We start from the raw sequence: 18571 nt of genomic DNA, 5'->3' as shown, positions 1-18571 counted from the left end.
ATATATATATAAAAGATCAAATTTCTTATATTACAATTCATGTTCAAAGTTCTCTATGGGAGTTATGTGTAAAGATTACATCTTGTTTTCCCTCTTAAAATTGTATGGCAGGGGATATTCACATGAGATTAGTTAAGTTACCGTAACTAGTATACCTTCGCATGAGTTTGTTTTTTTACGTTTTTACTTGTCGATTTTATAAATATATATATATTAGAGAAAAGAAAATCATGACATCACACTTTGCGTTTGAGCTAATTAAGATGAATATAATGACCTTGAGTAATTTAAATAGACATTGCATAATCATTTCCATGTATTTGATCAACAATTGAAAGAGCATAATTTAGACTTTGAAGATGGTGGTAGGTTATTAACTAGATTATCAAGATCCGGGCCCATGAGATTCTCAGGTTTTTAGACTGAGCTCAAATAATGTCTTAGAGGTAGTCTGTTTGTTAATAGTATAATTGAGGAGGAATGAGATAAGATGAAAATAAATTAGAATGGATTATGAATAAAAAAAAACTGTGTTTAATTGAAAGGTATGAGAGAATAATTCATTAAGAATAAGAGAAGTAAAAAAAAAAAAGAAAAATGTGAAAAATGTCTTTTACATCCTTATAGAATGAATATTAAATTAATAAGTGTATTAGCACTAATATTATTTTATTTATAATGTCTTATCATTATTGTTATAATTTAAATTTTTTTATTTTTATAATTAATTTAAAATTTTTTATCGCAAAAAAAAAAAATATTATTATTATTAAAAATTTAAGAAATTGTTTTCTCCTCCTCACTCTCGCCCACTCCCAACCCACTGTTTCCTCCTCGTGATCATACCCTCCCACCAGATGCAATCTCAGTCATCCATCACGGCGGGAGGTGCTCAAGATCTCCGGCGGTTTGACCTCAGTCAACAAAATCCTACTGTTCATCCTCACCGCCTTCAAGAACGAGCTCCGCCTCCCATCCTTCTCGAACAGCGATGCCAACGGCTGCGGAAACACTAGCTTGCCGCCACCACCCTCCGCCGTGGCCTTTCCCCTGCGCTCCTCCTCTCAACCTTCTCCACTCCGATCTCACCACCACCGCTGCCGACGCGCTCGTCAGGGTCTCGAACCCTAAGCATTAAGTACAGAACCCAAGCCCACCACTGGTGCCCGAGGGCTCGGGATTTGATCAGAACCGTGGGTTTCGGCATGGATCCAATGGCAAAGGAGGCAACCATGTGATGGGGCTTAGGAATCTTGCCAGTGAGCGCGTGGAGGCTGGAGGCTGGCGGCATTGGACGGGATAGTGCGTGGTTTCTCTCACTCACAGGACAACGAAGAAGGATAAAACATGGATGGAAATACCTTTAAAGTCAGGGGTAAAATAGACATTTTAATATCCGGATGGGGCATTCCACAAGAAATTTAGCTTAATCTTAATTAGGGTTTTCCCCTCATCTTATTCCTTAAAGAAACCTCTCCATTCCCATGTCTGTTAAGTGTTAACTAAACAATGCATTGGGTCCATTCTCTTAGTAAGAATCATACACATCAAGCTTCTGGAGCTTTAAGAGTCTCACAGATAGTTATAATTGGTGATGCTTCGGAGATATTCACCCCAAAAACACACTTGTCATTGACCAAATAATCATTCTTTTTATTGTGAAAATCTCTCAAGGATATGAATTTATTTAAGCAATAAGAACATCCAGGCGCTATTTCATAATCAACTGCAGAAAAAAACCAAATGAAAGACCATTAAGATAGATTTATACAGAAAAACTATAATATATAGGAAAAATACAAGAGAACAAGGAAGAAATCAAATTGAAAACCTGAAGATGAATTATTCTTTCCCGTTCTCTGATTCAACAAGGAGAGTTGGCATACCACATTATATTGACATTGAGCAAAATGTGAAGGGACCTCATTCAGAACAAGCTTCAATGCAATATAGTCCTCTCCATCCACACTATTCTTAGGACAAAATTCTAGATTCCTGTAAAAATTAAAATTGACCAACAAAATATTGTTAGATGTAAACCAAATGTATTATCTAAGCCTGAAGATGATAAAATGATAATTGAGACTTGTTTATTCAAATTACTCTAACAGATATATGTATGGACCCAAAATCTGCACAAGTATGTGGTTAAGTCTTCTTCTAAGTTCATACATACCACTTGCAATTTAAGGCACTGAATTTCCCTGATTTATGCACATCTGTTTTATTGGAAAGACTAGAGAAACACTCAATCGTCCAAAGAAAGTTGTAGTAAGGATTGGTCCTTAATGTGGTTGATTGTTTCGTTCCTGCAACGCAAATTCTTCTATATGCTCTTGGGGCTCTTAGAGTCTCACAGATAGTTCTAATTGGCGATGCTTTGAAGATATTCACCGCAAAAACACACTTGTCATTGACCAAATAACCATTCTTTTCATCATAAAAATCTCTCAAGGAAATTAAATTATAAAAGCCAAAAGAATGTCCAGGCATGGCTTCATAATCAACTGCAACAAAAAGAGAAAGACCATCAAGATCTATACAAAAAGTCTATAATGTATAGAAAAATACAAGAGAACAAGGAAGTAATGAAATTAAAAACCTAAAACTGAAGCATATTTTCCTGTTCTCTGATTCAGCAAGGAGAGTTGGCACATCACAAAATATTGACAATGAGCGAAATATGGATGGACCTCATTTAGAACAAGGTACAATCCAAGAAAGTCCACTCCATCCAAATTATTCTTCCGACAAAATTCTAGTTTCCTGTAAAAATTAAAATTGTTAACAACAATAAAACACACATACATATTGTTAGATGTAAACCAAATATATTATCAAGATAAGAACTCAGACTTATATATTCAAATTACTATATTATGTATAAACCTCTAATATCTGCCCAAGTATATATATATATATATATATATATGGTAAGTCTGATAAATAAGTTCATACATACCACTTGCAATTTTGGGCATTGAATGCTCTTGATTCATGCACAAATGTGCTATTGGAAAGACGAGAAAAGCATTCAATTGTCCAAAGAAAGTTATAAAAAGGATTGGCCATTAACATGGATGATCGTGTCACTCCTGCAATGCAAATTCTTCTATCAATGACAAAAATACTGACCACCCCTAAAATAGTAATAAGAGACTTGGTATTTTATTTTCATAAAGGTTAAGGGATTGATAAAAAAAAATAATAAACAAAACTTTTAACATCAGCTTCAGAGAATTTTATCAAGGAAAAAGGACAAAAGAAAAACAAGAATTGAAAAGGGCCTTCAATTCTCACTATTATATTTTTCTCCAGAAATTTCGTTCCCCATATGTTCTTGTTGTAAAAGAAAATTTGTTTCCTCTTTATGATCCGCAGTCTCTCCAGAAATTCCATTCCCCATCTGTTATCTCCCTATAAAAAAAATTGTTTCCCCTTTTGAGATCTGCAGACATAATCAATGCAGACCAAAAGCTAAATTAAACTTGTAATTCCAATCAAAACAAATGAATACAAGTCATCAAAACAAACAACACATGGTTCTTAGAGTAGAAAGCTGACCAATAAAACCCTCTAGAAAAACTCTGAATGCAGGAATCATGAAAGAAAGAATAAAAACCTCAAGGATTTATATCTTGATTAATTTTAAATGCATGCTACTTTTAAAGTTATCTAGATAACATTGACAACTTTAAAATAATAATAAATCATGTTTCTATTCAAATTTCTATTCTTTTGAATATTAATCACCTTTGATATTTTTTTAAATACTCTAAGATCGATTTTGGTAAAGATGAATAAATCATAAATTAGTTAAAATTTAAACACTGATGAGAAGATTGCATATAATATTCATAACTATAATAATTAATTTGAATTTTAATCAATAAACAACTAATTTAAATATTTAAGTCTCAACAAAAAAATATATCATAGTCAAATTAAAAAAACATAATTATCTCAACACTATTTACATGTTTTTTAAGGAGCTTTACTGGTTCCTTTATATATATTCATTTAAAAAATCTATATAATATTAAATAAAATTTTAATTTTATCTTTTAAATCTTTAATAAACTATTGTATTTTTCAATATTTTTTTAGAATACTAAAATACTATTATGAGAGAAAATAAAGAAATTATTAGATTTTTTAAAAAAATTAATAAAATATTAATGAGTTTGAAAAATTGATATATAATTTTTTTTTTATGAAAATGGGACAATAATGAAATATTAAATATATAATTTGTCACTACACTGAGATGAAATCAAAATGTAGTCAGGAAACAAGCACAGAAAAATAGCAGTGAAAAATCACAGGGTGTTTATGAATAATCCCCACAATAAATTCAAGTTATATTTTCGAGCACATCATCCAATCCTTAAAACTAGAAAAAAAAAAAAAAATTCAAGATCAAGATCAGACCTGCGATTTGGCGCAAAGCACGGCTCGCCCCTTGGTCCCTCCGCCATCGATGGCCACCTCACAAGCCTTGATAAGCCCGGTGTCCTCCATCCCCTGGTTCGCCATTTCCGCCGGTGTTCTCCGGCGATCTAGGGGCTCCGCGGGAGAGAAAGGCCGTGCGAGATTTCGAGGAAGCGCCAACAGTGAAATTGATCCTTGAGCACTCAGTTGATCGACTTCTTCACCTGGAGAATTTCGAGAACCATTGATTGGAGAAGAGATGGACAATGCTTGGGACCAAACTTTGAATTCACCGGGGGAGAAGAAGTTAGGGCAACGTTGATCGGCGAAGAGATAGGCGATGTTGGCTTCTCAGTGAATTTAGGGCTTCTCAGCAAGGTTTGGCATTGTGGAGGAAAGGAGAAATTGACTGCTTACTGGCTAATCTGGCAAATGGGAGTGTGGTGATTTGGATTTAAGATATATATATATATATATATATATATATATATTTGTAATATTTTGTGTGTTTTTAAAAAATCCAGTGAAATTTTTTTATTATTTCAATTATTTTTTTATTTTTATTTTTTAAAAATTAAGGTTTAAGGATTTGTAAGAGATAATTTATATAAAAATTTTTTAAAAATAATTTTAAGAAATTAATTCATTTATAAAATTGATTTGACAAACATTAATTTAGATAATTTTATAAAATTATTTAAAAAAAGTTAAAAATCAATATCTATAAAATTTAAAAAATATATAATAATAATTAAGTGTTGTCTTTTAAAACTAGAACTAGTTTTATGGTGCCTTAATGTAATTTCTTAACACTTGCATTGGTGTTAACAAAATTTAAACAATATATACATATATACATATAATTATAGTTTTGTTTCTCATTTTTTTTACTAAATAATAAATAACTAATTATAATGATAATGCTTCAAATTAAATGTCTTAATTTTGTTTTTCAAATATTTTTTCCTTTATGAAAATATTACTTATAATTATATGTAACACTCTAAAATTTTAATTACTATAACTCTTGGATTTTAGAAAACTAGAAAAATTTGCAACCTTGCCCTTTGAAATTTCTTTCTTAAATTTATCTCATCATTTGCAAAATTAATATTTTGCTCCCAATGTACAAAATAAAAAAATAACTATAATTTTTTGAGTGAAAACATAAAATTCTTATAGAAATTATTAATTGTTATTAGAAAAATGATACCCAATAAATTACCAAAATAATGTGCAGACACATTATTTTAATATATGCAACGGTTATAAAAACCGCTACATACAAAGGCAAATATGCAGCAATTATTGAGAATCGCTACATAATGAATATGTATAGCAATTAGGAACCACTGCATTCGTTTAAGTTATATAGCGGTTTGTGCAGAGGTTTAGTCAAATGTAACACTTAAATGAGGAATTGTCTGTAATGGTATGAAATGGCTGCAAAAACTGCTGCAATAAATAGTCTGTTGTAGGGATACAAGTAGGGCGGAGAATTTTTGTTCCCCGCTAGGACTAGCCCCGACGGAGTGAGGATTCTCTGATATAAACCCCCCGCGGGGAGGGGAATGGGGGAAAACTCTTCCCCAACCCGCAGGGAGGGGCGGGGAGGAGGACTGTATTCCCCACCCCCGCGAGATCCCCGCCCCGCTCCCCGCAGGGATACAGGTTGTGGGGAGAAGTTTTCCATATGTTTAAATTAAATATATATTATATATATTAAAAATAACTCATATACTTAATTTTATTTATTAAAAAATTCAATATTGATATAAATATTATAATGATCAAATATTTGGGTTTTAAAAATTTTATTTTTTGGTATTTTATTAATAATGTTTTAGATTTTTAATAAAAATTAGTATTACTCCAATGCAATACTTAGAGATAATTATATGAAAAATTGTTTTAAAAATTTTAATTAAAACTTTTTTATTTCCTATTATAGATAAATATGTTATATTAAAATTAAGATTAAATTGATTAATTTATCAATTTTTATTGAAATCTCAACTTCCGCAGTTCCCCTTCTTCAATTCTTCATACCATCAATTATTTTGTTAGTTTGTTGTTTTCTCATACATTAAATAATATTTATTTTGAAGAATATTTTGTTTGTTTTTTTTAATTTTATATATGATGTGTTACATGTGTAATTAGAAAAAAAATTGGTGGGTATGAATTCCTCGATCCCGCGGAGATCCCCACAGGGGAGTGAGTGAGGGGAATTTCTCTCCCATGGGGAATTTTGAGGTGGGGAATCCCCACCTCGTGGGAAGCGAGGATGGGGATGGGGATCCCATTCCCCACCGGCCCCACTTGCATCTTTAGTCAATTGTAACATTTTTATAACCGTTGCAAAGTAATCGCTGCATAAATTCAATTATGTAGTAGCGCAAGTTTCCCAAAATTTCCATATAAAAAAATGTACAATTTCATGAGTCTACTATAAAGAAACCAAACAAATTATTTTCAAAAAAATAAATAAATAACGCCTCAATTTAATGATTGACATCAAACCACACAAGTAAAACCATGAAAGTTAAATGGATAATCAAACAAGTGGAAATTATTCATGAGATGATTGCTCAAATCAATGAATAATTTCATAATTAAATAACAAAATAATGATAAACCTAGATCCAAAAAATAGTACATTTTCAATGACAAATACTAGTAATAACGGATAATAAAGAAATAATTATTTTATAAAATAATTAAGCAAATAAAAGAAGCGTCTATGAAATAATTAATATTACATAAAGTATTGCAATTTTCATGATTTAACAGAAAATATGAAGTTTGAGGTGGATTACTTACCTAGTATTAGTTTAACTCCTAAGCATAGCTTGAATTCCAATATCAATTTCTCAAAGAGAAAGAGGTGCAAAAGATGAAGACCTCAAGGTGGATGGTAATGGCAATGGCGATGTCGTCTAGGAGCTAGTTGAAGCAGGGCTCCCATTGTGACCTCGCAGGCTTCGCCGCCATGGCTGAGCTCCTTGCTCCTCTTCTATGAATGTCAACTGAAGAACATTTGATTCATCTACTTTGTCCGTCTAACCCAAATGTCACACATGCCCGCTATATATATAAATTATATTTCAACAGTTTTTTTTTGTTTTTTTGTACTTCTCTAAATTAATTAAGGGAAAATGAATTACTCATCGGTGTTTTTTTAAGTTGTCAACTTTAGCTAATTCACACTGATTAAAAAAATCAGTTAAAGTTAGTTAACTACCTAAATTTTATAAAAAATTTTATTTACTTTTCAAAACTACCCCTATTTAAAAGTCCATTAAAACTAATCCTATTTCATTTCTTACTCACTAGTAGTTTTATGACATGCCTCACGGTTAAATGATTTATTTGTTGCACATTAAATGATTTATTTGTTGGGAATATAAAATACATTTTAAAATAATATTGGAAATGTGCTTGTACTATAACTCAATATTGAAAACTAAAAACATTTATTAGTAAATGATGGATTGTGATTATTGAAAATTGTATCAATACATTAAATTAAAGGGTAAAATTGTGAAAAAAAAATTAATGCCGCACAAAATTTGTAATGTGACAAGTAAAAAGGAACATAGAAGAGCTCTAAAATGTGACTAAAAAAAAAGAACGGAGGTAGTATAACTCAAAATTTTTCAGACACACACTTTGACATTTGAATTTGCCATACAGTCTCTTTTTTTCTGACAATTTACTTTTTAATTAATATAACTCACTCCGTCAGTTTATTCAATCTTATGAAATGTACTTCCCGCTTAAAATATATAGTTTTCGTTTAACATTACGTGTTTTTCGTTTAACTATATAAGTTTTTACGTAATATATAATACATTTGTATTTAATATTTGATATTTCTGTTTTAAATTATGAGTTTCCGCTTAAAATTAGATGTTTTTCTTTAAAAAACTGAGAACCAATCCTATTAACATCAAGTTACCTTTATATCAACACCATCCACTTTTATAGTAGAAACAGGGGAGGAGCGATAAGGCGGGGGAGGGGCGCCCTGTCGCCAGGGCGGGGTTTGTTGACCCCGCCTGCTTCTTCCCTCCCCTCCGCCGTCCCTCGCCCAGTCGCCCCCTTCCCTCATCCGCCCCGCCCTCCCTTTCCCCTCCGACCTCCACCTTCCGCTCGTTTTTTTTAATTATTTTTTTTAAATTTTTATTTTTTAAGTTTATATATATATATATTATAATTTTAAATTTTTTTTATCTTCATATATTTTTATATTTTCATTATTTTCTATTTTTGTATTTTTCATTTTAATAATTTGATTTATTTTTATTTCTCATGCTTTTGTTGAGTTTGCTTTTTTTTAACATTTTGAGATAATTTGTAAAAATATGTATGATTGATTAATGTGCATTGATTTAGGGATTTGAAAAAGTATTAAACCTTTGATTTAGTAATCAATAATTTTATTTTAAATTATTATTAATTTATACATAAGTTTAAATGAAATTTATTATTTTTAAAAAATATTTAAATATCGGTTTATTTTGTATTTACTACGATCTTAAATGTAAATAATTTAAAAAATTATTTAAATGAATTCAGATAAATTATTAAAATATCAAATGAGAATTTTTTTAATTTAAAATATTATCTATATTTGTAATCAATATCAACTCAGGTAAGGTGAATGAAAGAATTAGTTTAAGTCATTTGTTTTTCAAAATCCTCATCTTTAGAATTTTTTAATAATAATTTAAAAAAATCAAAATTTGAAAGACTACCAATAATTATCATAATACAAAAATATTTTAATTTAATATTTAATCTATTTAATTTAATCTTAGGCCCTATTTGGATAACCCAGTTTTCCTATATAATCCGTACATTATGGCAGAAAAAAAATATTTTTATGGATTTATGCCATAATGGTCGTTTGGGTACCAAATTTACACCCCAAAAATATGGCGTAATGTGGGGATTCTGCCAGAAAAAAATATTCCAGTGGAACTAGAATATTTTTTTTCTTATGAAAGTCGTGACCCCTCATTCGCCCTCTCTCCTTCGCACGAATTCACTTCTTCTCAAAAACTCCACCAGATCCAGAGCCTCAGTTTGCTGCGTTGTCGACTGCGACGCCCAGAAGCTTGAAGCCGTTGCCAGAGTGGAACATCCAAAGCACCCTCCCACCTCCGACAGCTGTGTCGTCGGCTGATGAGCGGCAATGTCGACGCCTACAGCCTTGATAACAAGGTTTAGGGTTCGATCTAGGGGACCGACTCTCGGAGTCTATAAAAGGGCTGGTGTTGCGGTTTTCTTGTTCCACCTCTTTTCATTCTTCACGTGGCGGCGAAACCGGAGATTCAGATTTGTTTCTTTCTTCTCTATTTAATGGTCATGCTTTCATTAAATTATCAAAGCATAATTTAATGAGAAGTACAGGAGAGGTACTTTTCATCCTTGATTTTCTATAAATATTCCCTTTTTTTCATTGATTTTGTATAATTTCTATTATGATTTGCTACCTTTTATGTTACTGCGAGGTTTTGCAAGTTAGATTTTGAAGTTAATTGTTAGATTTATATCTAAAAATTTCAATTTTTATGACTTTCAGCTTGAATATTCTGGTAAACATTTGGTTTAGTTTCGAAGAAGAACTCAGAGATATTTCAAAATCTCTAAGATCTTAATTTATGATGGTTTTTAATTGAGAATTTATAATGTTTGTTTCACCATGTCCTCTTAATTACTTTCTATTGAAAGTGTTTCTATCTTTGTGATGATTTTAATTGTCTTTGTATTTGTATCTCTCTTCAAATGATTATTTTTTTTTGGAAATTTTCAGCATTGATGGAATGAATTTTCTCATAAAAATGTGAACTTTCTGAAGGTGAGAATGTTCTTGGCATGAGTTAATGAGTATTCATTTGAGCATGGTCAGAGAATCATACTGTATTGAAATTTAATGAATTGATATGGTATTAGACTGTAAATCAGGATTCATGATTCATTTTGCTTGCTTACTTGGATGTACATCTTGACACAGTTCTTTACTGTAAAAGTCTATTTAATTTAAAATAATTTAATTTTCTATTTGTTATCTCAGACAAGCACATTTCTTTCATATCAAACTGGTGGTTCTAATATGTTGTCAGAGACAGACTTTGTGCATTATGAAATCACATATTTGCTTGGCATTTTGAATAATCATTTGGTGGTTCTAATTACATTCATGGAAGATTAAAGCCCAAAAAAAATGAGTATTACATAGTATCTTAAGGTTATACTTCTTTACTGTTTGTATAGAGAGGAGTGTGTGTTTGTCATGGAAAGGATGGATGATTTTCTTGAGGAGTTATAGTGTTTCTCTTGAAATTTAGTGGAAGAATTTTCTATTGCCAAAATGAATCTAGCTTTGGAAAGTGATATCAATCTCTTGGCATGGAAATGGTACATCCTTTTTCATAACTGCCTAAATACCTAAAAGTGATATCAATCTCTTGGATTTATTTATGCAAACTTCTGCTTGAAATAGTTCAATGAAAATAAATTTTCACAGAAATGGTTTCTATGATACATATAATTATAATTCCTTGTCCTATGAAATTTCATACCATAGGCATAGAGTTAAAAAAAAATTTGAATCATTGAGAAATTTGAGATAACATCTTATTATTGTGCATTTTGAGCGATCCAATCCATCATGGCCATTGTATGGCTTGAGTCTTTAATTGACAGTTTCTCAAATTGGCTCATGATCTCTGGTGACTGTTATAACTTTTGGCACATTCTTCTATACATTAGGTTGTGAGCACACATTATGGATTCAACTGCTTTTAATCACCAAAAATATCATACTCGGTTCATTTAGGACAGTGTTCAATCTAGCTTTGGAAAGTGAAAGACATGTTCATGAAAAATCCTACTCGGCTCATTTAGGACAGTGTTGGCTAGTTAATTATTTTCATTACATGCATTGAATCTTTAATGTTTTCCACCTTTTTTTCCCCAAAAATAGCACTGTCTGATAATTTTTGAATTCTCCAAATCTATATAATTCATGATGCAAGGAATTTCTAGGTTGACTTGATTTAATTTTCATATTCATTTGCCTTGGAAATAGCAGGAAAAGAATGTGCTTTAGCTGATTGTAGATAGAGGAAAAAAAATTAAAGAATAGAAATGACTTATCATACGCAATTTCACATTTCATTTTTCTCTTTATATGAAGGCACCTACATTATTTTGGCAATCAATGATGACTATATAAGTCATCATTAGTCTAGACATTTAGATTTGCAAATATTAGTAAATGTTTGAATTGCTAAAATCATAGGACAATTCTCCACTGATTTAAAATACAAATGTTTCAGCCTTGTCTAAACATCAATGTTGAAAGTTTTACTTTGCATATATTTTACAGTGCTTGATCAGTTATGGCAAGTGAAGGTGTGGCAAGTGAAGGAAGACATGAAACTAGGGCAAAGTGGAATGAAATTCACAAGGCTCACCTAGTAAAGTTATTAGGTGAGTATAATACTCCTGCGTATCGTTCACAAAATGGATGGACCAAAGAAGCATGGAACAATATGGTACATGACATGATAACCAAGTTTTCCAATCCAAGAATCACCACAATCCAAGTCAAAGCATTAGAGCAAGAGTTGAAAAAAACCTACAAGCTTCTAAAAGGGTTTTCTGAATTAAGTGGCTTTGGATGGGATTATGAAAGAAATATTGTGTCGGCTCCTGATGATGTTTGGGCACCACTACTAGAGGTATGTACATACATAATGACTGGTTTCATTAATTACAACCATCTAATTTGAAAAAAAATCAAACAGAGGAATAGAGATTCAAGGAAGTAGCATACTAGACCGTTTCCATATTTTATGGCATTGTAGGAGGTTTATGAGGGTAAGCATATATTTTCTAATATTTTACATTTATAAACTTGTATTTCACTAACATATTATATATTTAAATTGTAGGGAGATATGCTGAAGGCAAACGGTCTCGTGGTATAGAAGATTATGAAGATATCTCCCAATCACCAGTGCACACCCCAAGTCCAAGTGTTTTTACTCCATATGATTCAAGGCAACAATCACCTACACACGAGACTGAGGATGATGATATCATGCAAGTGGAACCGCCTAGTTCTCAACCACTGAATCCTCAAACTCAAAGTTCAAGCAATGAAATTCTTCAGGGACTAAGAGATCAAGATGGACACAGAAGAAAAAGGGAGTGAAAAGGGAAAAAGCCGCAAGATTCATCATTCAATATGAATAAATACATTGTATTTCGAGAGCGAGAGAACAAAGAATATCTCGAAGTTCTCAAGGGCACTCAAGTAGTGGAAAAACACACAATAGAAAATTGCATGAAGGTGTTCAATCAAATGAGTGGCATTTTCACTGAAGAAGAAATGTTCAAAGTTACCCAAATTTTCATTAAAGATAAGAGTTATCGTGAACTCTTCTTATGTCTTCAGGAAGATCATAAAGTGCCATGGCTCAAAATGATGTTCTCTAAAATTGAGTAGAAGATGATTATGAACTTGTTATCTTGAACTTGAATGTTTTCATAAGCACAATTTTTTTCCCCATGAACTTGTTTTGATTATGAACTTGTAATCTTGAACTTGTTAAATATCCTTTTGTTGTTAAACTTGTTATGGGAATCTTTTCATTATGTGTAATTTTGATTGTAGGTCTTTTTTTTTTTGGCATGAATTTGTTAATAAGTATCCTTTTGTCTTGTATTATACTCTATAATGCTATTTCAGTATAGACAATGGTTTTGAACAAGACCCAAGATTCATTCATTCAAAAGTGCTCGGCGATACAATGGATAAGAAATAATTTTATGATTGCCACACACCTATGGTCAAGGTCGGCGATAGCTACAATAATCATTCCACATTTGCATTGCTATTTCATCTCTTTTACGAGCACCTGCATTTCGCTCAAAATTCATGGTGTCAACATCCTCTCCATATGACTCATCTCCATTAGGAACAATAATTTCTTCGGCTTCATTATCGAAATCCTCAACAGCATCTGTACCATTATGTATACAGATGAAGTTATGTAACATACAAGTAGCAACCACTATATCAGTTTGAGAGTCTATTGGGTGGAAAGTTGCTACTTTAAGGATTGGAAACCTCATCTTCAAAATGCCGATGATGCGTTCAACATGATTCCGTAATGACGCATGTCGCAAATTAAACAGTTCTTTATAATTGCTCGGTCTAGTTTGCGCTTGACCTTGCTCATGCAAATGGTAACGGACACCTCTATATGGAGCAATAAAATTCGGGGTATTAGCATATCCTGCGTCTACTAGATAATATTTACCCCGTGGGACTTCAAAACCGTGTTCAATCGAACGTTGGAGAATCCTAGCGCCGGAAGCAGAACATTCCCAACCAGCTCGTACATATACAAAGCGAAGATCAAAATCATATGCAACCATAACATTCTGTGATAATGTTTGCTTCCTGTTTCCGTAAGGATCTTGTTTATCCAAAGAAATCATGATTGGAATATGTGTTCCATCAATAGCACCAACACAATCCTAAAAAATAAACAAACATATAAACATTTATGAAGACAAAAAAAAGTTCACAATAAACTTCATAATATATAGATTTGCCTACCTTGAAATATGGGAGAAATTTTCGGGTATTCTGAATAACTGGTGATGTCAGTGTCGATGGAGGTTCTACATATTCACGAGCAAGTCGATTAACAGCTTTAAGTACTTTAGTAAAATATCGACTAACCATTTTTGCAGAATATTGAAATCGCTCTTGCACATCACGGTTACTAGCATTATGAGCTAGAGTGTACATGAACATTGCTACTTGCTCCTCGACTGTTGTCCGTTTTGAGTTGCAAAGGAGAGATTTTTCTCTTAAACAATCAACCAGTGCTTGAAATATATACGACTCCATACGAAATTCTCTTTTGCAACGTTTCTCATGACCTTGAAGAATTTCTTGTACATATGCAGCACCTGTAAGAATGGATGTGTGATGTTCTACATTTGTGGAAGTTGCTGGACATTCTCTTGACCAATTGCTAAGCATGAGTAGATCATCTTCTTCATTTTTTTTCCTCCAAAGATTCAAGGAGTCCATGGTGAAACAATGGTTACAAGTATGAATTTTTTTGAGTTATGTGTATAATGCAAAGGAGTCATGTTGTGTATAAATAGGGGAAAATAATAACGGCTATAATTATAATGATTATATTTACAACGGCTATATTTTAACGGCTATTTTTCAAATTTTAATTACCAACGGTTATAATCCAACGGTTATTTTTATTATGTAATAATTATTTATTATGCAAAACAAACACTCATTATGTAAGAAAAAAAATATGTAATAATTTTTGTAATATTTTTTTATTTTGTTACCCAAACACCCATTCGGTAGGAATAAAATATGCCATAATTTCTGTAATAATCACTTGCACTTTCTATATAATAAAATTATGCCATATTTTTTTTATTTTGCATCCAAACATTAAGTTATTTTTTAGATTTTAAAATAACACATTAAGATATTAAATATTTTATTTTAATGCTTCTACTAACTTTTTAAAACTCTATTGTGATCCTATGTACTGGTTTTTTATGCATTTATTTCTCTAAAATTAATATAATATTTGTTTCTTTTAATTATAAATAAGAGCCTTTATAGTTTTTATATTTTTATAAATTTTTTGTTAAATTTTTATTTTGTTGAGTTTTATTCACAAATTTTAAATATATCTTTTTATCATAAGTTCAGTGGTATGTGAAAAGATAAACAAAGTATTTATTAAAATAATCTAAATAAATTTATTTATTTTTATTAAATAAATGTTAGGGTTTATTCTAAAATTTTGATAAAAATATATATATTTAAATACATTAATTAATTTTAATTATTTCTCTTAAATTTTACTTGTTACAAAAAAATTAAATGTATTTTATAATTTTAAATTTTAATTTATAAGTTTTGTTAATTAATTATTTTAAAATTTATAGTTCACCCCCTTTATATGATTTCTGGCTCCGCCCGAGAGTAGAAAGGTCTAAAAAGCAACCTGCTATAAAAAAAAAAAGGATTCTTTAGTAATACTCAAAGTTAAGGGTTTTTTTGTGTGAATACCTTACTTCAAAAAGACTATTTATTCATTACTAGTTTAATTAATTCATATAGATTAAAAAATCAATTAAAATTATTTGGTGATATAAAAATTTATATAAAACATTATATTTATTATTCAAAATTATCTTTATTTAAAATATAATTTAATAATATGTCTAGTTAAATATTATTTATTGAAAGTTATAAGAGTACATTAATATAAAACGTGAATTAAAAATAATAATATTTAATATTTCATAAATTTTCTAGAAAGTCAAATTTTCCAATTATTCTTTTATATATATATATATATATATTATTTGACATTTGTAGGAAATTTATTCTATATATATATAAGTCTTCTTAAAACAGTCATAGAATTCAAATCTATTGACATTTTATACTGACTGTTCGATTTCACTCTAATGGCCACTGCCCATAAAACTCCTTATAGTAGTTAACATCACGGGTGGAACTAAAAACAAAATTTAGGAGGGACTAAATTCAAATTTTAAAAATTTATGAATATTAAATAACTTTATTAATTAAAATAGTAATAATTAATAATTCAAATATAAAAATATACATCTATCTAAGAATTTTAGTTTAGTTGTAGCAAACCTATCATATTTACATAATTAACAAATAACTCAACTAACATTTAAACACTAAATTGACAAATAATACAATTAAAAAAAATGAGTTTGCACAAATTCACAATATAAATTCATTTATGTAATAATTATTTAACAAATATCCCTTGACTTTGAGTATTACTAAAGAACAATATGGAACAACAATTTTCATAACAAATAGTCAAACAAATATTTAGCAAATATCCAATAATTATTTAATAAATATAAAATATTTTTAAACAACAAAAATCACACAAAAATTAAACAAATTAATTTAGATATAATACAAATTTTTAAAAATACATAATAAATTTCTATAATTAAAGATAAAATATAAACTTGAAAGAAGAGATTTAGCGGAGAAAAAAAAACTCACAAACTGCCATGATTGTTTGTAGAGGTTTTGAAATAGCAATAGCATGCTTTTATATGATTTTATTTTATTTATATTTATTATTACTATTTTTTACATTAATATTTTAAAAAATTGATAATAATGTATTGATAAGTTCAATAAAAATATATATAAAATATAAATTTTTAAAACAAAATATTTGAAGATCCATATTTGGTTAGCCATATTATTATGGGGTTTTTGCAGGTGTACCCCTGAATAATTTTAAAATTACATATTTGCCCCTGAATAAAAGTTAATTGCATATACCCTTGAATAATGTATATAATTTCGTATATACCACTGGGTTCAAATTAGTTGAAAAATCATCCATTAACAAACAATAGATATATAAAATTACCATTATACCTTTGCATATATACCCTTGAAATTTTTTTTTTAAGTTGTACAAATGTTATTTTGGACCTTTTGTATATCTTAATCCAAGTTATAACTATAGTTAATCAAGTTTAATTAACGGAATCTAACAGTAGGGGTATATCCGTAATTACTTATATTTTTCAAGGGTATATATACAATTATGTTTTTTCTGAGGGTAAATATACAAATATAGAACTTTTAAGGGGTTTATAACCAATTTTCCCTATTATCTATTATGGTCACAAAATATCAATTTTATTTAATATAATAATCTTATTGTTTTATATAATTTATTTTACATATTGTGGTAGAATTTTGGAAAAATAAATAAATAAAATCACTTTTCATACAAATTATAATTATTAATATTATAATATATATTTATATATAAACATATATATATATATATATATATATATATATATATATATATATATATATATATATATATATATATATATACAGAGGTTGCATCCTCTACCAACATTCGTAAATTTGAAATCTACGAACGTTACTATCAATTGTCCAACGGTTCGACACTATTTTATAAATAGTAGCACAGTTAAAGTGGGATGCATAATAATTTGATCTGAACTATTTAACCTAACCTAACTCATAATTAGCTCTCACTGTAGCACCCTAATATTTATTGTGCTTAATGTACACTGATAACATTTTCTCATGTATATATATATATATTCATGAGAGCACACCACCCCTTTCCTCTTTCTAAATCCGCCACTAGTTAACAGTATCTCATAATGCTCAATGGTAATAACATTTTATATACCACCCTTATAAATAGCACTGTTACAACATAATCCAATAGCTCCACATTTTGATAAGATGAAGAATTATGTAGGAAAAGTATTCTATATGCATACTATCATGCTATAATATATATTATTAAAATATTATATATATATATATATTCACAATTTTTAATTACCATTAAATTAGTATATATATATATATATATATATATACTTATAAAACAATTAAATTCATTTATTTATTACATTTAAATGTAAAAATTCATAGTAGTGATTAAATTAATATCCTGACATAGATCCTCTAGAAAAATATTAGCTATGTTATTCTTTGAATTCAGAGATAAATTCATATTTCCGGAAATAGTGTGGAATTTAATTATAATTATATTTTTATCTAAATCTAATATTTATGTAACTTATAATATATTTTAATGGTATATCTCAAAATATATATGCAATTAAATTGAATTTTTAAAAATTTACATGGTATTTTGTTTTACGGAGGGGTATTCACTATTCACATAATTTGTCAAATTTTTAGGGGGAACGGGTATTGGAGTAACCCATCAAACTGAAACACAACTCCCTAACCCGGAAGATGATGACTGCCGCGACTTCGGTCCCGGCGGTGGAAGACGGACGACGGACGTGGTCTTGGCTGTGGAGGTAGCCGCGGCGCTGGCCGAGGCGGCGGTCGATACCCTAACTGGGGAGAATAGTGAGAGATAGATCATCAAGATTCGGACTAATGGCCTGCTGCTTGGACTCCAGATAGCCACGTGGCGACCCCCTACTGCCACGCGTGGAGGCTTCATGAGACGCAATTATGGTC

General features: G+C 30.0%; 1 protein-coding gene across 2 annotated transcripts; it reads right to left on the bottom strand.

The window, feature by feature from the left end:
* Positions 1-1452: 1452 nt before the first annotated feature.
* On the bottom strand, positions 1453-4855 carry LOC120264875. 2 transcript variants are annotated; one of them, XM_039272752.1, is made up of 7 exons: positions 4432-4855; positions 3301-3448; positions 2963-3095; positions 2603-2766; positions 2177-2507; positions 1832-1995; positions 1453-1726 (listed from the first exon to the last, which is right to left on the bottom strand). In XM_039272752.1, the coding sequence occupies exons 2-7, from the start codon at positions 3404-3406 to the stop codon at positions 1548-1550; spliced, it is 1077 nt and encodes a 358-aa protein (XP_039128686.1). In that variant the 5' UTR covers positions 3407-3448; positions 4432-4855; the 3' UTR covers positions 1453-1547. The 2 variants fall into 2 exon arrangements, with proteins under 2 accessions (XP_039128686.1, XP_039128687.1); XM_039272753.1 differs by having other exon boundaries at positions 3301-3417.
* Positions 4856-18571: the final 13716 nt, after the last annotated feature.

Source organism: Dioscorea cayenensis, chromosome 7 (genome assembly GCF_009730915.1).
Source record: "Dioscorea cayenensis subsp. rotundata cultivar TDr96_F1 chromosome 7, TDr96_F1_v2_PseudoChromosome.rev07_lg8_w22 25.fasta, whole genome shotgun sequence".
NCBI classification, from domain to species: Eukaryota; Viridiplantae; Streptophyta; class Magnoliopsida; order Dioscoreales; family Dioscoreaceae; genus Dioscorea; species Dioscorea cayenensis.
Note: the sequence above shows the minus strand (reverse complement) of the source record. Positions and strands in the feature narration are given on the sequence as shown.

Coding starts and splice junctions, on each gene's coding strand:
- LOC120264875 (XM_039272752.1), bottom strand. CDS start 3,406: ATGGGGAATGGAATTTCTGGAGAGACTGCGGATCATAAAGAGGAAACA. Junction 2,767..2,962: donor AATGCCCAAAATTGCAAGTG/GTATGTATGAAC, acceptor TAATTTTTACAG/GAAACTAGAATTTTGTCGGA. Junction 1,727..1,831: donor AAAGAATAATTCATCTTCAG/GTTTTCAATTTG, acceptor TTTTTTCTGCAG/TTGATTATGAAATAGCGCCT.